Genomic DNA, 21,996 nt, shown 5'->3' with positions numbered 1-21,996 from the left:
GAGACGGCACCCGGCAGACACGGGGAGGTTTTGTTATCATTTATTTGTGAAGTTAAAAACGAGCGATAAAAAGTAAAAACTGCCATACAATTTTTTTTTTGTTTTGTTCTCAACTGTTTTCCGTTTCAATGTCCTCTTGAACCGATGAAACACGACAGAGCAGTCCTGGGGGCGGGGGGCGGGGGGCGGGAGGGGTGGGCGGCGGGGGAGCTGAGCTGGGGCGGGGGGAGGAGCGAGAGGAGGAGCAGAGAGGCTGAGCGAGGGGTTGCCTGACGTGGGGGGGGGGGGCGGGCTTTCCTGCAATACCAATACCTGGTCCAAGGAATGTTCCAACTCTAACTAAAAAAAACAAATAGCAAGAGTGACTTTTTTTCCTTTTTAAAAGTTTATTTTAAAAACATGAAGAGGGCCAAGGGTGGTAGTAAGGAGTCAATGAATTGCTTTCTCCTGAAAGAGGCAGTGTCAGGAACGCTGGGGTGGGGCGGGGGGATGATAGAGATTTTTTAATATATATATATATAATTTTATAGGTTTTGTTTTGCTTTTTAATTTTTAATCTTTTTTTTTTTTTTTTTTTTGCAGAGATTTAGTTCTCGCTATCTTCTATGGCTGGCTCAACATGAAAGATCCCAATTTTGAAAGAAAAAAAGCATGTGAGACACACAGAATGAGCAAGAGAGCGAGAGAGCGAGAGCCCGGCACCGCCTGTGCTGCGACCTCCAAGCCACTCGCAGCGAGGGCTCCCCAGGCACCCCCCACTTGGCAGCCATCGCTCTCTCGACAAACAAACGGAAGAAAAACAAACAAAAAGCCCCCAAACAGAACAAAATGGAAAAAAAATAATAAAAGATTTTCACAGATGAAGAAGTTCACATTCATTCGATTCATTGAGCCTGCGGAGAGGGAAGAGATAGGAATTGGTCACTACGGGAGGGGAGGCGGGAGACTGGGGGACGGGGGCGAGGAGGGGGCCAGGAAGCCCCTCTCCCGAGCCTGTGGCGAGCGCAGGCCGAAGGATGTGTCTGTAGCTGTCTAGTCAGTGCTCCGGGGCTTGGCTGAAGTCAGACTGGCTCCCTGATGGAGGAGAGAGTGACACAAAGGAAGGAGAAAAAGCAGGGAGAGAGGGAGGGAGGGAGGGAGGGAGGGAGGGAGGGAGGGAGAGAGAGAGAGAGAAAGAGAGAGAGAGAGAGAGAGAGAGAGAGAGAGAGAGAGAGAGAGGGAGGGAGGGAAGGAGGGAGGGCGAGAAGCGCTCAGGGCTGGGAGCGGGGGAGGGGAGGGGAGGGAAGAGGGGGCCCTGTCTTTAGGAAGGAGGGCGGGCTGCCCCGGCGCATCACAACATGACAGTCAGAGATCACGGTGTCCCCACAACACCCCTGTGAGGTAGGTTGGAAGGTGGCAGCGATCGTCATGCCCACTTCACAGACAAGACCAGGACACAAGGCGGGCGCGGGAGCAGAGAGGCCGAGCCTGGGCGGAGCGGGAGGGCCCAGGCCCTTCGGCACCTCCCCACAGCCCACGGGAGGAGCCACGGGAGGAGCCACGGCCGGGCCACACGGGGCCGCTTGCAGCACACACAGTCACTTGGACACGCGGGGAGAGATCGTGGTTTCAAAAATAAAAGAATCAAAAGAACAAAAACCATGAAAGTAATGCAGAGAGGGGAAAAAATATCCGTTTTCTTCCCAAGTGGCCAGATTTTGAGTGAGTGAGTTAGCAGCCAGGATGGCGACCAGCATCTGAGCGGACGGCCTGCCCCCCACCCCCAGGACTACCCACCAGTTCAACAGTTCCTCCTTTTATTTGTTTCGCGCGCTCTCCCCCAGCATCATGACAGCGTTACACAGGAACAAGCGGGCCGGCGGAGGGAGGCCTCTTCGTTTAACCTCTGGACCCAGCACACACTTCCCCCGGCGCGTGGGGACTCCCGGAGACCTCTGGCCACGCGGCCCCCGCTGCAGGCATCAAGGACACACCCCGCAGGGGAAGGGATTTCCGGCGCTACCCACTAAGGCAGGATGGACGGTAGCTGGGGGTTGGAAGGAGAAAGGAGGAGGAGGAGGGTGGCAATTCCCACTTGCCTGCTGCTGTCCCTGCTGTGTGGGTGGAGGCTGGGGGCCGCCAGGACCTGGAGTCTGTCCGTAGTAAGCGGCTTGCTGTCTGTAATATTCGGCCCAGGCGGCACTGTAGTCCGGCTGGGAGCCTGGGGGTGCTCCCGGACCCCCTCCCGTGGCCACTTGAGCTGTGGGGGAGCAGAGGGCGGGTGAGTGTGGCCGGCACGAGGGCGAGCCCGGTCCTGCCCCCCGCGGCCCCGCCGGCTCACCCTGCTTCTTATAGTACTCCTCCCAGGCCTTCGTGTAGTCCTGCTGCGGGGGTGCGCCGGGCTGCTGGGGCTGCTGGCCTGTGGACACAGGCTCCGAGGTCAGAGCCCAGGCTGGGGACACGGCCACCCACCCGCCCACTGCTCGCTGGCTGACCCGAGCCCCGTGGCCCAGGCACTCACCGATCTTCTTGTAGTACTCCTCCCAGGCCTTAGTGTAGTCCGACTGGCCGGCAGGTGGAGGCTGAGGGGGCTCGCCCTGGGTGGGCGGGGCCGCGGGGGCCGGTGCTGGGCCTGGCACGGGGCCTGGGGGCTGCTGGTAGTAGTGTGAGTAGTAGGCGGCCCAGGCGGCGTTGGGGTCTGCGGCGGCAGCCGCGGCTTTATCTGCGGGAGGAGGACGTGTGGGCTGAGCGGTGGCCCAGAAAGCCGGCCCCCTCTCCGCCTGCCCTGGTCGGGTCCTTACACTTACTCGGGTCGTGAGGAGCAGGCGGCTGCCACTGAGGGTAGGTATTGCCCCAGCCCTGGGGTGGGTACTGGTGAGGAGGGGGGCCTCCAGCACTGCAGGACGAGAACGGGGAACACGTGAGCCAGGCTGCTCCTGGGTCCCCACAGAGGATGGCCGCAGCTCGGACGGGGACCCAGAGCACCCCTTGAGTGGCGCTGCGGGTTCCTGGCCCAGGGAAGGGCATGAGATGACCGATGCAAACGCCACAGGCTGTGTTGACTCAAGTAAGTGCAAGTCCCCGAGCGCACCATGCACGGATCTACACATGGGTGGAGACCAAGGGCAACACCTGTGGCATCTTTTAAGAATGTGTCTGTAAAACAGGGGGCTGGCCGGGATCACGTCTGGGACCAAATGCTCAGCACTTCCACGAGGCGGGGCTGGCCATCTCATTGGAGGGGACAGACACAGGGTCCGCCAGTCTCCCTGCCAGCACAGCCCCACCCCACCCCAAACCCCAGGGAGCCGGCAGGGATACTCACTGAGGGGGAGCCCCGGGTGGCCCCTGATTGAAGGGCCCGGGGTTGAAGGGTCCCATGGGGCCGGCAGGGCCTGGGCCCCCAGGGCCTGGTCCCACTGGGCAGAGGGGACCCTGGAGGAAAGAGAATCGGACAAGTCAGTGGAGTGGGAGAAGGAGCCGGGCCCAGGCTCCCAGAGCCCCTCCCCAGCCCACCTCGATCTTCTCCTCGATGAGCTGCTTGGCGTGGTCAATCTGCTGGGGCGAGCCCCGGATGATGAACAATTTGAAGTTGGGGTCCCCGTTGGGTGGCAGCTGCCGGGAGATCTCTACAAAGGCGCCCGTCTGCTGGTTTATGGCTTTCACGTTCTCGCCACCTGCGGGAGCCACAGGCTGTGAAGGGAGGGTGGGAGGAGAGCGGGGGAGGGAGGGGGCCCGTGGAAGGGCTACTCACCTCGGCCGATGACCAGCCCGCACTTGTGAGTGGGAATGGAGAAGGTCATCTCCCCACCGGGAGGGCCCCAGTTGCCTTGGCCTCTTCCTCGACCTCGGCCCCCTGGGGGCATGCCAGGACCCCCTGGAGGGCCCGGGGGACCACTCTGCAGGGCAGGGAGGAGACGGAGGGTTAACAAAGGAACCCAGCCTGGCCCCTCTGTCCCCACCAGCCCTTCTCAGCACAGCCGACGCCACCCACCCTGAGGCTCTGGAGGAGATCATTGATGATCCTCGCGGCGTGCTCACACCGGTCTGGGGGCCCCATTATGTGAGCTATCTTCTCGGGACCCGTCCCATCATCTGAGGCAACACCCAGAGAACAAAAACGCAATTACAAGAGAAGCACAACTCCAAACCCCCGTTAACACCGCCTCTTCAGGGCAGAAGCTGGGCCAGGCTAGGTGTCTGAAATATCTCAGCCTCAAAGTGCTGCTCGCCGCCCTCCACGTATTCAGGGGCCGAGAAAGGCCGGCGGGCCCACGGTGCCAGAGAAGGAAACCAACCAGCTAAGGCAGGGTGGCGGATGAGGCTTCTTTCTGCATCGGGTATCCCCCAGAACTAACGGATGCACTTGACAGAACTAAGAACTGACAACAAATCTCTCAAAAGCACAGAGGAGTCCCTCCTCCCCACAGACCCTCTCACTGTGGTTGGCAGGAGCCCAGAGCTGGGGCCGTGCAAACTAATGCAGCCCAGGGTCCCCGGTGGCGTGGTCAGGAGAGCCCTTGGGCGGGGAGAGGAAAAAAGAGGATCTGACAGGAGAGAAAAACACACTCCCCCCTTGGACTTGGAAAGCCGCCTGTCACCCACTTTCTCACAGGGCTGTCCCACCGGGGGGGAGGTGATGAGGCATGTCCTGCCGGTCTAGGAGTAATGAGGCACCGCAGAGGCCCAACAGGCTAACCCTGGTGCCAAGCTGCCCGCAGGGGACCCCAAGAGTGCTCCTCAGCGGACAGACCTGGTCAACATGTCCACGTGCCCAGCGGACCCCCGGCTGGCCCCTGACCTTGTTTAAACTGTATCCGAACACCCGCGTCATTCTGGATCTTCTTAATCATCTCTCCGCTCCGGCCGATGACCACCCCCACAGAATGCCTAGGCACTGGCACCTGAGGGCGGGCGGGACGCAGGAGAGTCAGCTGGGCTCTGTCCCCAGCCTGCGGCCCTCTGCTGCCCGCTGGCCAGCCCCCCCGCCCCCCCCCCCCGCCCCGCCTATCCTGGCACTCCATCCACCTGGGGAAGCCTGCACTCACATCAATGCCCCCGCCGATCCGGGATCCATACTCATTCCGGTCCCCAAAGCCACCCTGGTCACGCTCCCGAAGGATGTCCATCACCATCTCGCAGGCTTGCTACAAACACACGAAGCAGTGCTCACATAAGCACCGCCGCCCCACCGCGTGCCCAGGGGTCACGGGCCTAAGCTAAGGACCAACGCACGTGTGCCGAGCTCTTTATCCGCCGCCCTAAGAGGCAGACGTGGTGAGCACCCCCATTTTCTGGAGTTTAGGCCACCTGCTCATGTACAAACGGCCGGGGGGCAGAGTTCAGCAGAGAACAAGTCCTGGGCTGACTTCAAAGCTAGCGCTCTTGAAAACCTCTCCACTTGCATATGAATCTCCAGCTCATCTGCCTGCCCTCTCTCTGCCCCAGAACCCCTCGCTAGCCCCCGGGGTGCGGTCACCTGTACTTTGTAAGGGTCTCCGATGATCCGGAGCGGTTTGTCCACGTTCGTGTTCTGGGATCCATCTTGGATTAAAATCATCTTCACTCCAGCCCGTTCCTTTACAGCCAAGGTTAAGAGTCAGTGCTGAGCTCTCAAAGGACTTTCTGGGGCATGTGGGGGGCCGGGTGTGATCAAAAAGGATGAAGGACCCTGGCAAAGCGGCTGGGGGCAGTGGTGTGCAGACGCACAGCCCCAGGGAGGAAACTTTCTTGGGAGGGGAGGGGTCTACTCCCTTACCTGCAGCTGCTTAATCGTCTCTCCACCTTTGCCGATGACCAGGCCGGCCTTCCCTGCGGGGATCATGATCTCCTGCACCGTGCCATTCTGGCCCCCATTGGCGTTGTCGTGGAACTGTCCTGGGGGGCCCCCACGACCCCGAGACACGATGTCATCCAGCATCATCTTTGCTTTCCTGGGAAGGGGAAGAATGGGTGTCATCACCTGAGAGAGGACTGGCCTGGCAGCTCCACCCAGGTCCCAGGGAAGGCGATTCCAACCCACATGGCCTGACAGATGACAAATGGTCCTGTCCTCGGGGCTGGGGCTATTCAGGCCCAGGTTCCCCAGATCTCAGGATTCAGGGGAATCGTAAGTGTCAGGACAGCCCCCCTGGAGAGGACAAGGCTTGAGAGACATGGTGTGGGAGTCACCCTCAACTTCAAAGGGATCCAGAGAGCTTCTGCCCACTCTCTTCGTCACAGTGACAGGCCCAGCCAGGGACTTACTGCACAGACTCCGGGGCTCCTGTCAAGGACACACTGCGCTCGGGTAGGCCACCGCTGTCTGGAGAGAAGAGAAGACAGGGTCAACGCCTTCTTGGGTCTGCAGACACCAGGAGGACTTTCCATGGAGATGAGGAGACCTCCAGAACAATCAGTGGCTACTTCTGCCACCGTGTGGCAGCCTGACAGATCAATTTACCTCCCCAAACACTTGGGAGGCTGCTCTACACAAGACCAAGGTCAGGAAGCTTACAATCCAGTAAGGGAGGCAAAACTTTTAGGAAAAAAGATGAGATGGAAAGTAAGGCAGATTCCAGAAAGTCCCAAACCTGGGCCCTGTCCATCACCACTGATGACAAGCAGCTTCCAGTCAATGAAGGGCACGGGTTAGGCAGGGCGAGCCCTCAGAAAGCCCTGCAAAGCAGGCACTTGCCGAGGAGCAGGCAGAACCGGACTTGAACCCAGGCCTGACCTCAGCTCTTCTTCCTAATGAGCTCCCCTGCCTCACACATTCCCGCCTGTTTTCCACCAGGTGTTTAGCTCAGGTGGCAACATGGTCAGAGCAGGGTCTGGGTTGCAGCTCCCTGTACTGGATTCCAGCCCTCCCCGCTCACCAGAAAACTGAAGAAAATAAAGAGTTGTAGCTACACCTCGAGGCGCCGTGCTAGAGCCTAGCACATAAAACGTGCTCAATGAACACCAGCCCGTTTCACCTCTATGCAATCACGGCAGTCAGAGGATTATGATAGAAAGCCCAAGAGCACCCCCCTCACACCCTGCCCAGCCCCGCTCAGCTCAGCCCAGCCCAGCGCCTGTCCTGGCCCAGATCTGGCTTCCCATACCTGGAGAGATCTGCACTTTGCAGCCCGAATCCTGCTGGATTTTGTTAATCTGTTCGCCTCCTCTGCCAATGACTAGGTGGAACAAAAGAACAAAAGCAGAGATTGAGGCGGGGAGCCGGGCGCTGAGAACTGTGTGGAGGGGGTCCCGGCCCCGCTGATGTTCGGGGGGTGGGGGTGGAGCAGCCAAGTTGAGAGCTCCGCCGCCCCACCGGCCAAAGAGGATGGGAACAGAGAGAGCATGAAATGGGCCCTTTCAGACCAGAGGTTCCTGGGCTGCCGGGGGCTCCTGGGAGACTATCCCAGAGACGGGGGGGATAACGGGCATCCCTGATCATGGCTGACCCACACTCACTTAGTCCCACCATGCCGTCTGGGACCCTGTACTCTTCTGTCATTGAAGTCCTGCAAAGAGAGACGACGAGAGTCAGCCTCAAGTAGGAGCGAAGCAGGGGGGATGGAAGAGCCAGAGGGCCTCCTGGGGAAAGACCCCCAAAGCCACAGGCCCTGCCTTCTATGACATAGGGACCAAGCCCCCACAGGCCCAAGCAGAGTCTGATAACGGCTCGGGGGCTCCCCCGGCCCACAGCAGATCACCCAACCTCTCGGGGCCTCAGTTTCCCTTTCTGGGCCACGAGAGGCTTGGTCTGGGGTGGCGTGAACCCCTGGACCAGTGCTGAGAGAACTTGGGACACTTTCACAGAAATCTGATGGTATCATCTGATGTCTACAGATTTTAATTAAAAAAAAAAAAAACTCACTTTGTATCTTTTTCATTTCATTTTCCTAGTAAGTTGTTTTTACTGCATTTCACAAAACTTTAGCCAATTGAGAAAAAGAAAAAGAACAGGGTCCTTCACAAAGGATTCTACGTCAGATTCACTGAGGTCATTCTGGGGCAAAAAAGTAAGAAAGACCCTCCCCCCACCCCGACCCCCTGGCTCCTCCAGCTCTCAGGGAACAAGAATCTACGGAAGACAGATGAGAAGGCCAAGGTCAGTCCCCAGCTTTTTCTAGGAGGAGGGATAGCTGTGCTTCTGACTGTCCCCACTCCAAACAAAGGAAGCAAGAGGGTGCAGAGCTCCCCCTTCCTCATTACAGCTAACAGCCACAGCCCTGTGCTCTCTACAGCCCCACAGACAGTAAGTACAAGGGACAAATGAAGCTCCTTCTGCTTTTCATTCCCTTCCCTGGTCGACCAGCAAGGGAGACAAAGCCCTAAACGATGTGGCCTCAGACAGAGCTCTCCCTCAAGTCAGTACAAAAGGCCAGAGATAGCGAGAAAAAGAATGACATGTTCTCCAAATCACAACTTACCTGGGGGGAGGATGGATGGGTCCTAGCTGAGCACTGATGGCTGCAGAGAGAAAAGCCAAAGGAAAGATTGGCCTGGCTCCTCTTTGGGACCCCAAACACTGCCGGCCCCAGGCATTCCTGCCTGCACGAGGGGCACCTAGCACTTATCACCATGCTTCCGAGCCTTCCCGAGTGAACGCGATGGAGCCCGCCTCACAACCACACACGCTCTGAGGTTTCTGCCTCAATTCCCAGGCTCCGGCTTCTCCAAAGCTCATGGACCCCAGAGGAACACCAAGAGCCTCCATGAAGGAGAGGTGCTGTCTGCTCAGTACTTCCAGCTCCCCACTGCTAGAAACCTCCTAAGATCCTGAAGCTGCCCTCTGCCTGTGTCACCCAGTGGACTTACAGTCTCCCTGGGAAGCCAGTTTCTTGCTCTCCGGTTGGTCTGTGAAAAGAAGAGGATGTCAGATGCAGCACCCACCCACCCACCCACAGCTGCCGCAAATCTGATGCTGGTGCCGCATGTCCTGGCAGACAGTCGTCCTGTCCCCCAGCCCCCACATCAGAGCCAGGACAGGGGAGTAGCAGAGATCAACCCCTGAGGAGGGCCAGACTTCATCAATCCCCCCCACTGGCACTCAGGGATAAGAAGCCCTTTGTAACAGGGGGAAAATTACGGTGGCACCCGAGTCCTTCCGGCTTAGGACCAAACCTGCCTTGGGGAAGTCAGGCTGATCACTGAGTTGATACTCTGGGCTGCTCTGGATCACACTGCATGCCCCCGGGCCAGCCACACTGCACTGATGTGGGGCCTCGAGAGAACTGCCAACACTTCCCTAGCTTGGCAGGAGGGGAGGAACAGTCTTGAGAACTTACAACTTGGACCTGGTCACAATCAATCTCCCCTCCACTCAGCCACCTGATACCTCAGGATGGCAGCCCGAACAAAAAGAGACAATAAACCTGGGATTGCTAAGATTTTAAAAGACCAAAATGGCAGCGGGCTCCCCCCACTTTGAACCACATTCAAACAAAGGCACCTCACTCTCTCCCCCCTACCCCTCCAGCAGGTAGTTACCTCCATCTTCTAACTGCCTCTTTTGGCCTCCAAAACCAAAATCAGGAGTGCTGTTATTCACTGTTGTAGCGGCATCACCTCCAATTTTGGCTGCGATCTAGAAATAAAGTTGTAAGCAGAGAAAAATTACCACCCAAAATCTCCCTCCATGGTGCTCAGATCGACTTCTCTGGTTCATTAAACCCAACAGGTCTTGCTGTCTGGCTTGGGAGTGGCTTCCCCCAGATTTGGGGAAGAGCCTGTGGGTTAAGACCTTCTAGAAAAAGTTTTTACCCAAGGCCTCAGAGTTCAAGAGTTATTCAGGAATTTCAAAACTCTCTTTTCTCTCTGAGATTTGTGCCTAAATTGTTTGTGGCCAGAGTGTAATCCACACTGACTTGTTCTAGGGGCGAAAGGAACAGAAGTTCAGGTGCCAGGGAAGGTCCTCAGGGCCCCTCCTCCAGAGAGAACTTTCAGACACTCCCTTGCCCAAGCTCCTGGTCCTCTGGGATGCTGAAGAGCACAACTTTCCTTTATCTCCCTCACCCTCAAAATCTTTGCATTTGTTCAACAAATCTTAGAAAAGTTTTTGCTTCAAGGCATCTGAAACTCTCATTTTGACCAAAACAGAAGACCTTTCTCGGAACACATATTACATTTTAGACACATGAACAGCAACGTCAAATAAACTCCAACCCAACAAATTTAAGACCGGAGTCTGCTGGTAGAATCATTACAAGTTTTCCAAAGAAACACAAACCATGAGCTGAGGATCTATCTTTTCACCTCTAAAACTTTTTCTTTTTTCTTTTTAAAAACACTTTGAGCCAAAGCTCTTGGGATGCCTAGATGGGGCCTTATCCCACCCCAACTGACAACACCAACTCCCCTTGTTAGAGTTGCTTCTCACTCAAGACAGTTTGGGGGCAACCAGATCAAGTGCAGCTTAGAACCCTGTCCCACCCCAGGGGTGAAAGCCACAGACCACGCTGGGAGGGGAAGAGGGCATTCCCCTAACGGGACCTCCCACTGTGTCCTGGAGGTTTTGGGACAATCCTGAGTGAGAAAGCACTCAATGCCCTGAGCCGGGTCAGCTTCCTTTTGAAAGAGCAACAAAGTTCTCGCTTTCTATGGGCCTCCTCCCCTCAGGCCGTGGGGAGGCCGAGAATGGAGCCCGGGATGTCACACACCAGCATGTGACACCTCCACGTAGTCATCATGCCCCAAAACACAGTGGTGGGACCCTTCCCTTCTCTCCCCAAAAGAGACAGACCACGCTTTCAAGTCACCAGAAGCATCAAAAAGAGCCAGTCCCTAGGCCCACCCTCCCCATTTCAACTAAGTGCTTGGCCACTGCCTGGCAGCCAAAGGGTCCCCTTTCCACTTTCCAGGCTCAAGAGGACTTTTCTTCCCCCCCCCCCTTAGTCCCTCCTTCCTAGGCAGCAGGCAGAAATGGGACCGGGTTGGGGGCAAATTGCTCTTTGCCCTGATGGGGAGGTGGGGGCACAGCAAGACTTCCCTGGGAAGGCGGACCCCCTGCTTCCAGGAGTGGAGGATGTCCTAACGGGGGAGGGAAGTCCCCAAAGTAAGTCCCCGCGCTCCAGGTACCCTGCACACGCAGGGGCCGCTCTTGGGTGAACCCCGGACGACCCTTCCCCCTGCAGGGGGTCACTCCCGGGGGGGGCCCCACTCCAGGTGTCTGGGGAGGCCCAGGCCCCCACCCACCGCCCCCACGTGACCCCGCGGCGGCCCCGCCCCCCGGCGACCCCGCGCGCGCACGTGACCCCGCCCCCTCCCCCGCCCGCGCGCGCGCGCCCCTCAGGCCCGCGGCCTCCTCACCTGGCGGGCCCGCTGCACTGCGTCTGCGAAGGCGTCCTTGCGGATTCCCGGGCCACCCCCGCCGGGCGGCTGCGAGGGGCCCCCGGCTGACCCTCCGCCCGGGCCGCCGCCGCCTGGACCGCCGCCGCCCCGGTCCCCCGCGCCCGGCGGGCCCGGCGGCGGGCCTCCCCCGGCACCCCCGGCTCCTCCGGACCCCCCGCCCCCTCCGGCGGGTGGCGGCGGCCCGGGCGGGGGTCCTCCCGTGCTGTAGTCCGACATGGCGCGGCGGGGCCGGGCCTGGCGCGGAGGCTGAAGCTGAGGAGGCGGCGGCGGCAGCAGCGGCTCAACGCGGGAACAAGGCCTCGCTCCACACGGCCGCGGAGCACTCTGGGAACCCAGCGGCTGGAAAGACGACGAGGGGGGAGAGGGACGCCCCCTCCCGACGCCGGCTTGACGGACGGCGCCGCCGGGCCAATGGAAGGCTGCTGCTGCTCCCGGGACACCAATCACGGGCTCTGGAGGCGAGCGGCCAATCGGAGTGCCGCGAGGGGCAGTGGGCGGGAGGCGCCGCGAGATCGACAGCTTTCGGAGGCAGTGGGCTGCGGGCTGCCGGCGCTGGGAGGGCAAATCGAGGAGATCCGAGAAGACCCGAGGCCCAATGAAGCGGGAGTTCCAGAATCGGTGGGCGGCTTCAGAACCGGATTGATGGCTCCGAAGAGTCAAGTGGACAGGAAGGAGGGATCTGGCGAAAGGCTTCTTTGAACGGCTGGGCGGGCGTCCGGCGAGATAGTCGTCTACGCAAGCCAATGAGTACACATGGAAGGAGGTTTTTATAGAGATTGGCAATCAACGTATCCAGTCTCTGACGAGATCTGTGTGATGCGCTTGCGTTTGGACTGAATTACTTTCGGTCTTAACCAGAATCCTTTTCTAGTCCTGTCTTCTAAGCCAATGGTTGAGTGGCGGGGGCGGGTGTAAGGTGACTGACACCTCTCCGGACAAATGGCAATGAAGGAAATAAAGGTGCTTCGTTTTGGTGGGAGCCAGTGGAAGCGCAGCTGCATTGGGGCGGAGCCGGCCACCAGACGGCGGGAGGGGATTAGCCGTAGCCGGAGTGAATGGCAGCCGACGTGGGCATTGGCGACCGGCTGCCGGAATTCAGGCCTGACGTCTGGGTTAGCGCTCCAGGAACCTGGCTGGGTAGGCCATGCACGTGGCCTGCTTGAGGCCTTGGAGACGGGTGCTTCCGGGGGTGGGGTGGCCCCAAAGCAAGAGGAAACCGAGGGATCCTCTGTACCCGCTCTCCTCTCTCCACCCAGGGATCTAGAGCCCCCACTTCTCTTCCAGCACTCACGGAACCAGCTCTCCTCCCGAACTCAAGGGTCTAGGGCCTTTGGTTTCCTCCCAGGACCGAGGGATCCCAGACTCTTAATTCCACACCCCACACCCGCTTCACATAAGGTCTTTGGATCCGAGCTCCAAGCTCTGATCCTAGGCCCTCAATTTCTCTCCTAGACCTAGGCATCTTCCAAGCTTCCAATTCCCATTCAGGACTGAGGGGCCCAAGGTACCCATCCCCGCTCCAGGACTCAGGGATCCAGATACCCAGCTCCTTCTTAGACCCAGGGTATTCCAGGTTCCCAGCTTACTCACTGGACCCAGGTATACCGGGTCCCCAGCTCTCATCCTAGACCCAGGATTCCAGGTCCCTAGCTCACTTCCTGGAACCAAGGATTCCAGGTCCCTAGCTTTCTTGCTGGACCCAGGGAGTCCTAGTTCTGTCCTAGACCCAGAGATTCCAGATAACCAGCTCCTCTCTTGGACCCAGGTATAACAGATCCCCAGTTGCCCTCCTGGACCCAGGTATCCCAGACACGTCCAGCAGAAACCATCGCTTTATTCCTGGTTGTCTCCACATTCACCCTTTTGCCCTGGAACAAGGACAAGTCACAGCGAGTCAGACTGGAGTCCAAAGTAGTCCCAGGCTGCACCCTGGGGAGGAGGCTCCAGGAATCTTCTTCTTTTTTTTTTTTTTTTTTAAAGTTACTTATTTAATTTATTGGCTGCGTTGGGTCTTCGTTGCTGCACACAGGTTTTCTCTAGTTGCGGCGAGCGGGGCCTACTCTTCGCTGTGGTGCACGGGCTTCTCATTGCGGTGGGTTCTCTTGTTGCAGAGCACGGGCTCTAGGCACGCGGGCTTCAGTAGTTGTGGCACACGGGCTCTGTAGTTGTGGCTCGTGGGTTCTAGAGCACAGGCTCAGTAGTCGTGGCACATGGGCTTAGTTGCTCCGTGGCATGTGGGATCTTCCTGGACCAGGGATTGAACCCATGTCCCCTGCACTGGCAGATGGATTCTTAAACTCTGAGCCACCAGGGAAGTCCCTCCAGGAATCTTCTGACCGAGGCCCCCAGCCTGCTTCGGACAAAAACCACCCTGGGTCCCAAGCCTGGAGGGTTCTTTGGGGCCAGGGGACACGATCCTCCTGTCCATTTCTGCCCAGGGTATGCCTAGTTCACTGCTTATACGCCCAGGGTCTTCTTCATGGCTTCGTACACCACGTAGCTGATGCCACCTGCTGGCAACACCTTCAGTAACGTGGAGGTCATGCCTCGGTACAGCCCCGGGCAGCGCTGCTGGGCCAGGATCCGCCGGAAGACTCCACGCATGGTGAGGTTCGAACCCTCCACGGTGTCTGCGGGGATAGAGGCAAGCTCAGAGCCTGGGCCAGAGATGACTGGGCATCCTGGAGGGGGGCGTGGGCTGGAAAGTTGTGGGGGGCAGTGAAGCCAGGAGCAAGGGGTCTGGGTGTCATTTGGAAAGAAGTTTGGAAGACTTTTAGAGGAAATTGGTCAGTTTGGGGAGAGTGAGGGGCAGGAATTTTCAGGATTTGTTGTAGGGAACATCTTAGAAAACATTCCAACTTCTAAGATCTGCTAGAGATTTGGGGATTGTGCTAAGGCGTAGTTTGGGGACATTTTCAAGATCAGGGTGGTGGGCTAAGGACCTGTTTGGATGTTTGAGGATTTGTTTAGGGGTTTGAGAGCCCCTTTGGGGGATGGTCACATTTGGGGAGTTCCCAGGATAGTGCAGCAGGTGGTTATGAGTTTGGGGATGTCTCAGAGTCAGATTTGGCAAATTTAGAAACGGTTTGACTTCTGGAGTCAACTGAGGGCTGGGTCCGATGTGGAGAAGTTGGGAGGTCATTTGGGGACTATATGTCTTGAGGTCAGTATGGGGGCCTGAGTCACATTCAAGGAGGTTTGTGGGAGTCATTTGGGAGCTGGATGTTCGTTTTAGTGATGTGCAGGGTTAATTGAAGGGCTGGGATCAGATTTGGGGGTGAGTGTAAGTTTTGGTGGGTTCAGGGGTCAGCAGAGGTGGCCAGGATCAGATATGGAGAGTTTAGGAGTCAGTTTGGGGGGGATGAGAAAGTTCAGAGAGCAGAGGCAAGGTAGGGAGGGGCATGCGAGGTCGCCTCTAGGGCCAGGCTGACCTTGGGGTTGCATCCTGGTGCGCACCGAAGTCAGTGGGTAACTGGCCCTCTGGCCACAGGTTGTGGACAGTGTCACGGACGACAGACCAGGCCACTGGGGTCCTCCATGTCCCTGCCTGACTTCAGCCAGAGACACCTGAGCATCTACAAGAGAAAAAGGACAGGAGAGGGACTTCCCTGGTGGGCCAGTGGTTAGGACCCCATACTTCCACTGCAGGGGGCACGGGTTCGATCCCTGGTCGGGGAACTAAGGTCCCACATGCCACGTGGCCAAAAAAAAAGAAAGGCCAGGAGGAAGCTCTCTACAGGCCTGGGTTCACGCCGCCCCTGACACCCCCCGCTGCGGGACCCACACCTCGTAGACAGCCAGGTCGGTGCAGGCGTAGGGAATGATGCCAAGCATGTTGGGCAGGTAGCCGCGGTAAAGGACGCGGGTGCCCTCCTGCTCCACGATATGCCTGGTGCAGTCCAGCAGCCCCTTGTACTGGCCAGTCTGGCACAGAGTCAGTCGTGTCTTCAGCACCTGGGGAGGATGAGGAGTGAGGTGGCTTGTTTGATCTAATCCTCTCAGTGACCCCCAACCATGGCCACTGTCCTCATCTACACAGGAGGAAACTGCTCAGGAGCGCACAGAGCTGAGTTTCAAACTCAGATGCCTCAGCCTGTATGTGCTCTCAGCCCAAGAGGGTGAGGGAGGGACTTCCCTGGCGGTCCAGTGGTTAAGCTTCCGCACTTCCACTGCAGGGGACGCGGGTTCGATCCCTGGTCGGGGAACTAAGATCCTGCAGGCCGCGTGGCGTGGCCAAAAAATTAAAAAAAAAAAAAAAGAGTGAGGGAAGAGATGTGAGCCGGGTGGGGTCTGCCGCAGCTCTGCCCTAACGCCAGCCAAATGTAGTGCCGTGCAAGTGTGGACCCCAGGTAGCCAGATCTGCCAATTTTCTGAAAGAAGCCAGTTACTGGAATTTTTATGAAATGCCCCAATATCAAAATATTGGCAGCTCTACAATTGTGCAAAAGACAGCACACCAAGTGCGGTAGGCAAAATTCTAAGGTGGTCCCCAAGATTTCCATCCCCCTGATAGCATGATCTATTTAATGGCCTCCCTCCTGCCCTTGAGCTACTGAAGCCCGCATGCCTAGAGACCTGTGAATGTGATGGGCTGTCACTCCCCTCGGTCAGGTTACACGATATGACAAAGGTGAAGGGATTTTGCAGATGTAGTAAAGCCCCTAACCAGTTAAGTTAATCAAGAGAAATCGTCCTGGGTGGGCCTGACCCAATCAGGAGAGCCCTTTAAAAGAGAGTCTGTTGCCAGAGACAGAAGGCGTCAGAGAGATTGGAAGCATCAAAAACACTCTCGGGTTGTTTATTTTCTTTTGTTTTTTTTTTATGCCGTGCCTCGGCGTGCAGGATCTTAGTTCCAGGGATCGAACCTGGCCCTTGGCAGTGAAAGTGCAGAGTTCTAACCACTGGACCATCAGGGAATTCCCTCGGGTTGGTCTCAAACAAGCAAACTGTTATGGAGAGGATCACATGGCAGGAAACAGTGGGTGGCCTCCAGGAGCTGAGGACCTCGGTCCTACAATCATAAGAAAATGAATCCTGCCACCAACCAGGGAGTTTCGCAGAGGACCGCAAGCCTCAGATGGGTTCATTGGTAGCCCAGCTGACACCTTGATTTCCACCTGATCAAACCCTGAGCAGAGGACCTGACTAGCCAGTGCCCAGACGTGACCCACAGAAACAATGAGATAATAAATCTGTATCATTTTAAGCTACTGAGTGCAGTAATTTGTTATGCAACAATCAAAAACAAAAACACTTCACAGATGCAAACTATTGTATACAGAATGGATAAACAGTAAGGTCCTGCTGTATATAGCACAGGGAACTATATTCAATGTCCTGTGATAAACCATAATGGAAAAGAATATATATATAAAAAAGAATGGGGACTTCCCTGGTGGCGCAGTGGTTAAGAAACCGCCTGCCAATGCAGGGGACACGGGTTCGATCCCTGGTCCAGGAAGATCCCACATGCTGCGGAGCAACTAAGCCTGTGTGCCACAACTACTGAGCCCACACACCACAACTACTGAAGCCCACATGCCTAGAGCCCATGCTCTGTAACAAGAGAAGCCACCGCAATGAGAAGCCCATGCACCGCAACGAAGAGTAGCCCCCTCTCGCCACAACTAGAGAAAGCCCATGCTCAGCAATGAAGACCCAAAGCAGCCAAAAAAAAAAAAAAAAAAAAGAAACAACCAGACAAGGGCAAGAATTATGTGGAGAAAACTTTAAAAGACCATTAAAGGGCAAAAAAGGAGACTTGAACAAATGGAAATGTTCTCGGATATGCAGAACCGATATCATATGGATGGCAATAATCTGGAAACTCAACTATGAATTGAACATTATCCCAGTAAAAAACAAATACCAGTAGGTGATTTTGTGTTCTGAACGAGGTGCATTGCTTCTGAAGTTTGAATGGAGAAGCTCAACAGAGAATAGCTTGGAAAACTGATAAAGAAGAGAAGGGATGGAAAATAATAAGACATAATATCAAGCCTCAAAAATTAAATACGGGGCTGGGACTTCCCTGATGGTCCAGTGGTTAAGACTCCACGCTTCCAGTGCAGTGGTTGCGGGTTCAATCCCTGGTCGGGGAACTAAGATCCCACATGCCACGTGGTGCGGCCAAAAAAAGAAAAATTGGTGGGGCAAAACTACATAGACAGTAACATGATCAGTGGTCCCCAAGGGCTGGGGGAAGGAGGGAGGGGTTAATAGGTGTAGTACAGAGACTTTTTACGGCAGTGAAATTATTCTGTATGATGCTATTATGGTGGCTACTTGTCGTCAAAACCCATAGCAAGTACAACACAAAGGGCGAACCCTGATGTCAACTCTGGGCTTTGGTTAATAATAATGTATCAATATTGGCTCATCAATTGTAACCAAAGTACCACCAAAATGCAAGATGTCAATGATAGCGGAAACTTTGTATATGTGCGAGAGGTATATGGAAACACTCTGTACTTTCTCAATTTTTCTGTAAACCTAAAACTGTGCTACAAAATAAAGTCTATTCATTAAAAAAAAAATTAAAAGATAGTGCATGAAGAGACCACAGAGCGACAAGAAGAGAAAGGTCAGAAATAAACCCAAATATATACAAATATAGGTAATTTACCCAATTTAGTAAATTACAATGGTGGCATCTTGGGTCATTGCTGGGGGAAAGGAGAGGACCCATTCAGTAAATAGTGTTGAGGTCACCAGGTAGCCATCCGGAATACAAGTTTGATACATATCTTACATGAAGAGGGAGAGGAGGAAGAGGTGGAGGAGGAGGGGGAGGGGAAGGAGGAAGAAGTAGCAGCTGCCACCTAATCATGTTTCATCTTCTATGGGACAGATATTTTCTTACCTCCATGGGGTTGATGAGCATCTGGGAAGTGGCCACAGCCAGGGAGCTGGCAAGGAGTTGTTCCTGAAAGGGTGGGGACTCGTGCACTCGCAGAAGTAATTCTTACACTGGGACAGGAGAGAGAAAAGTGAGAATAACTAACCTTCCTTCCTTCCTGAAACTCATCCAGGGGAAGAGGTCGGGGACCTGGAGGATGAACGTATGTCTTGGATAAGGATCTGGGCTTTGGGGGTCGTGGGTACAGGAGAGGTGAGGGCTTGAGGGTGGGGCTGGGAAAAGCAGACCATCCCCCCACCTGTTCAAAGACAGAGAACTTGATGGCATACTCTGGGGCGATCTTGAGTACGTTGATACCATTGCCCCTCCATAGCAAGCAGACACCCCCCTCCTGGACCATGCTCCGTATACCTCCCAGCAAATTCATGAAATTTGTCTTGGAGGAGTAGACCTGGGGATACGGAGGCCCCTGGCCCTCTGAGGAGCCCTCCACCCCATCTCCATCCCCATCCCAGCCTGGAGCTCAACCTCTCCTGTCTCCAGCTGCCCAACTCCAAACCTACCCCCTCCCATCCCCATTCCTTCTTCAATGCCTTCCTTCACTAGTCATAGAATTCTCTAAAACGACCCAGACCCAAACCCAACACCTACTCACATTCCCATCTCAACCCTCATCTTCTCCTCCTCTCCAGTCCTATTTTGTCTTCAAAGACCCCATCCCCAGTTCTCTGATCCCCACCCCATCCTTGTCCCTGGTACCATCCTCTCAACTCCAACCCCTGTCCCCACCCCACCCTCGTACCTGTTTCCGGTTACACCCTCACCCCCATCCTGAACACCATCAGCTCCACTTCCGCCCATCCCCATCCCAACAGCTCCAACGCCATGTTCCCCATGCACCCGCATGTATACCTTGGCACAGTCCAGAAGGGCCGTGCCCGTGTGAGACACCGCCCCAGCCATGGCTCCCGAGAGGAGAAACTTCCACAAGGCTCCCTCATTATCTACCTCCAGGACAGCCATGGGGACCATCAGCTGCTCTCCAGTGTGCAGCACCTGCAGGACAGACTCGGCTCCTGCCCCCACTCAGCCAGGCTGGAGCTCCGTCCCCAGACACATCTCCAGAACCCCCTCCCAGTCCAAGGCCTACCCGGTCCCCACTGCTTCAAGGCGGCATTCCATCCAGGTCTGCTGGGAGAGGAGCGGGCCATGCAAGGGGGGTGGGCGGCGTGGCCTTCTCCCCCTGCAGTCCTGGCTGGAGGTGCTGGGAGGCCCATGGTGCCCAAACTCAGCTGCTGTGTTGGGAGATGCTCCAGTTTGCTTTCAGGCACATGCCCAAACATGTACCCATATACATGGGTACAGCCCAGGTTCAAGGAGTGGGGTGGGTTTTGGTGAGTAAGGACTTGACCCTCTTAAACAGGGTCTGGACCCTCGAGCAAGGCTTCTGACCTTCCTCAGGTTGGGCTCCCATGGCAGCTGGAGGGTCAGGACACTTAGGTTCAAATCCTTGGTGAGAAGTTTGCCCATCCAGCAACCATGTGGGAGGGGCATCTTGTAAATTTGGGTCCCAGGGGATGATGAGGTCACAGAGGCCCTTGTGAGCTCACTGCATATGAGACAGAGTGAGTGTCTCCCCGCCCACCAAAGGTCCACATCCCAATCCCTCTAAACATGTGAACGTGTTACGTTACACGGCAAGGGGTAGGGGGTGGATTAAATTTGCAGATAGAATTCAGGTTCCTAACCAGCTGATGGGGAGATGGAAAGATTGTTCTGGATTAACCACAGGGTCTCAATGTAATCTCACGAGTCCTTCAACAGGGAAGAGGGAGGCAGAACCATAAGTGTTAGAGGGACTGGTTGTGAGAAAGATTCCACTGGCCACTGCTGGCTTTGAGGATGGAGGAGGGGGCCACGAGCCATGGAATGCAGGTGGCCTTTAGAAGCTGGAAAAGGCCAGTTATCAGATTCTCCCCTGGAGCTTCCAGAAGGAGCCAGCCCTGCTGACAGCTAGATTTTAGCCCAGTGAGATCTGTGTCAGGCTTCTGACCTCCACGATAATATTTTAAGCCACCAAGTTTGTGGTCCTTTGTTACAGCAGCCATAGGAAACTAACACACTATGTTTCGTTGTCATGGCAAGAGGAGATGGAAGTGGGGGAGAATGGGAAGGCTCTGGAGCTCTGGGAGAGAGAGACACAGTTAGTCCCCGAAGTAAGACAGGCATAGGTTTGGAGTCAGATGGACCTGAGTTTGAATCCCATCTCAGACACCTCTTGATGTGTGACCTTGGGGTACCTGCTTTACTTCTCTGAGCTTCAGTTTCCCCAGCTGGAAATTGGAAGTAATGAGTAACTCTACCAAATAGCGTTGTCATAGGATCCAATGAGAGTCTTTGTTGGGAGCATCTCCATCCTCAAAGTTGTTTGATCAAAACCCTCGATGTCATCCTTGATTCCTCCCTTTCTCTCTTACACACAGTCTGTCACTAAATCCTGTGGGCTTAACCTTCAAAGTATATCCAGAATTTGGCTGCTTCTTACCATGTACGTGGCCACCACCTTGGTCCAGCCCCATCGTCGCTCACATGGACCAGTGCAGTGGCCATCACCCCAGTTCCCCCAGCTCCTGCCCTCGCCCTTCACAGTCTGTCCTCCCCTCAGCAGCCATCAGAGGGCGCCTGTGAGCACCTGAGTCAGGTCCCGCCCTCCTCTGCCCACAGCCCTGTAGGCTCCACCTCCCGTGGGTAAAAGCCCCAGTTCTCCCCTTGGCCCACAAGGCCCTGCAGGACCTGCCCTGTTCTCTCTCTGCCCTCACCTCCTCCCTCTCTCCCCATCACTCACGCTGGCCTCATGGGCCTCCTTGTTGTTCCTCCAACACACCCAGGCATGGTACTACCCCAGGACCTTTACACTGGCTGTTTACTCTGTCTTGCATGCTGTTTCCCTAGACATCCCCATGGCTCCTTTTTTTTTTTTTTTTGGCCATGCTGCGTGGATTGCAGGATCTTAGTTCCCCAACCCGGGCCACGGCAGTGAAAGCACCGACTCCTAACCACTGGACCACCAGGGAATTCCCAAATCTTTTTTTTTTAAAACCATCTTTACTTCTTTATTCAAGCATCACCTTCTCCCTGATGCCTTCTCTGACCACCCTACTTAAAATTTAAACTCAGCCCTGCAGTATTTCTCATCCCCCTTCCCTCCTTTGTTTTTCTCCATAACACTTTTACTATCTACGCTGCTACATATTCACTCACTTGTGTTACTTCTTGTTCATCTCTCCCCACTGGAATATAGGGTCTATGAGAGCAGAGATCTTTGTCTGTTTCATTCACTTCTGTATCCTATGTCCAGAACTGGGTCTGGCATAAAGTAAGTGTTCAACACATGTATACATTAAGGGGGGCTTAGCACAGAGTGAGGGTACATAGTACTTGCTTAATAAATGTAAGTTCTTTTCCCTTTAAAGATGTCAGTGGACATCTTTAAAGTGTGGGTGGGGAAACTGAGGCTTAGAAAGGAGAAAGCAGCCTGTCTGATGTCACACTGCATGTCAGCAGAGCCTCCTAAATCCCAAACACAGTGTAACGGTTTAAAAGAATGTGGACAATGTATAACAGCAACTAACATAATGTTTAGGTCAATTACACTGCAAAAACAAACAAATGCATAGAAAAAGAGATCAGATTCCTGGTTACCAGAGGCAGGGAGTGGGAAGAGTGGGAACTGGATGAACGTGGTCAAAAGGTACAAACTTCCAGTTATAAGATAAATAAGTATGAAGGATGTAATGTACACATGATAAATATAGTTAACACAGCTGTATGCTATATAT

The 21,996-nt window shown here is 55.5% G+C and overlaps 2 protein-coding genes across 4 annotated transcripts; both read right to left on the bottom strand.

Annotated features, from left to right (window-relative positions):
- Window positions 1-24: 24 nt before the first annotated feature.
- KHSRP (KH-type splicing regulatory protein) lies at window positions 25-11,630 on the bottom strand. 3 transcript variants are annotated; one of them, XM_061190631.1, is made up of 20 exons: window positions 11,257-11,630; window positions 9,439-9,535; window positions 8,767-8,805; window positions 8,379-8,418; window positions 7,417-7,466; window positions 7,065-7,136; window positions 6,226-6,283; window positions 5,738-5,912; window positions 5,459-5,557; window positions 5,028-5,126; window positions 4,781-4,883; window positions 3,974-4,074; window positions 3,734-3,878; window positions 3,496-3,656; window positions 3,305-3,414; window positions 2,787-2,875; window positions 2,501-2,701; window positions 2,321-2,398; window positions 2,079-2,239; window positions 25-893 (listed from the first exon to the last, which is right to left on the bottom strand). In XM_061190631.1, exons 1-20 carry the CDS (start codon window positions 11,512-11,514, stop codon window positions 885-887), a joined length of 2,145 nt encoding a protein of 714 aa, XP_061046614.1. In that variant the 5' UTR covers window positions 11,515-11,630; the 3' UTR covers window positions 25-884. The 3 variants fall into 3 exon arrangements, with proteins under 3 accessions (XP_061046614.1, XP_061046615.1, XP_061046613.1); XM_061190632.1 differs by having other exon boundaries at window positions 25-2,239; window positions 11,257-11,352; window positions 11,497-11,628; XM_061190630.1 differs by having other exon boundaries at window positions 25-2,239; window positions 11,257-11,629.
- A 2,125-nt stretch (window positions 11,631-13,755) lies between these two features.
- SLC25A41 (solute carrier family 25 member 41) lies at window positions 13,756-19,631 on the bottom strand. Its single transcript, XM_061188845.1, is given in 10 exon segments — window positions 13,756-13,928; window positions 14,730-14,816; window positions 14,819-14,873; window positions 15,085-15,252; window positions 18,161-18,249; window positions 18,252-18,267; window positions 18,456-18,608; window positions 19,058-19,230; window positions 19,446-19,547; window positions 19,550-19,631. Coding segments are annotated over 10 exon segments (1,098 nt in total).
- Between the last annotated feature and the right edge of the window lie 2,365 nt (window positions 19,632-21,996).

Source organism: Eubalaena glacialis, chromosome 4 (genome assembly GCF_028564815.1).
Source record: "Eubalaena glacialis isolate mEubGla1 chromosome 4, mEubGla1.1.hap2.+ XY, whole genome shotgun sequence".
In the NCBI taxonomy this organism is placed as follows: Eukaryota; Metazoa; Chordata; class Mammalia; order Artiodactyla; family Balaenidae; genus Eubalaena; species Eubalaena glacialis.
The sequence above is the reverse complement of the archived record's forward strand: the minus strand, read 5'-3'. Positions and strand labels throughout refer to the sequence as shown.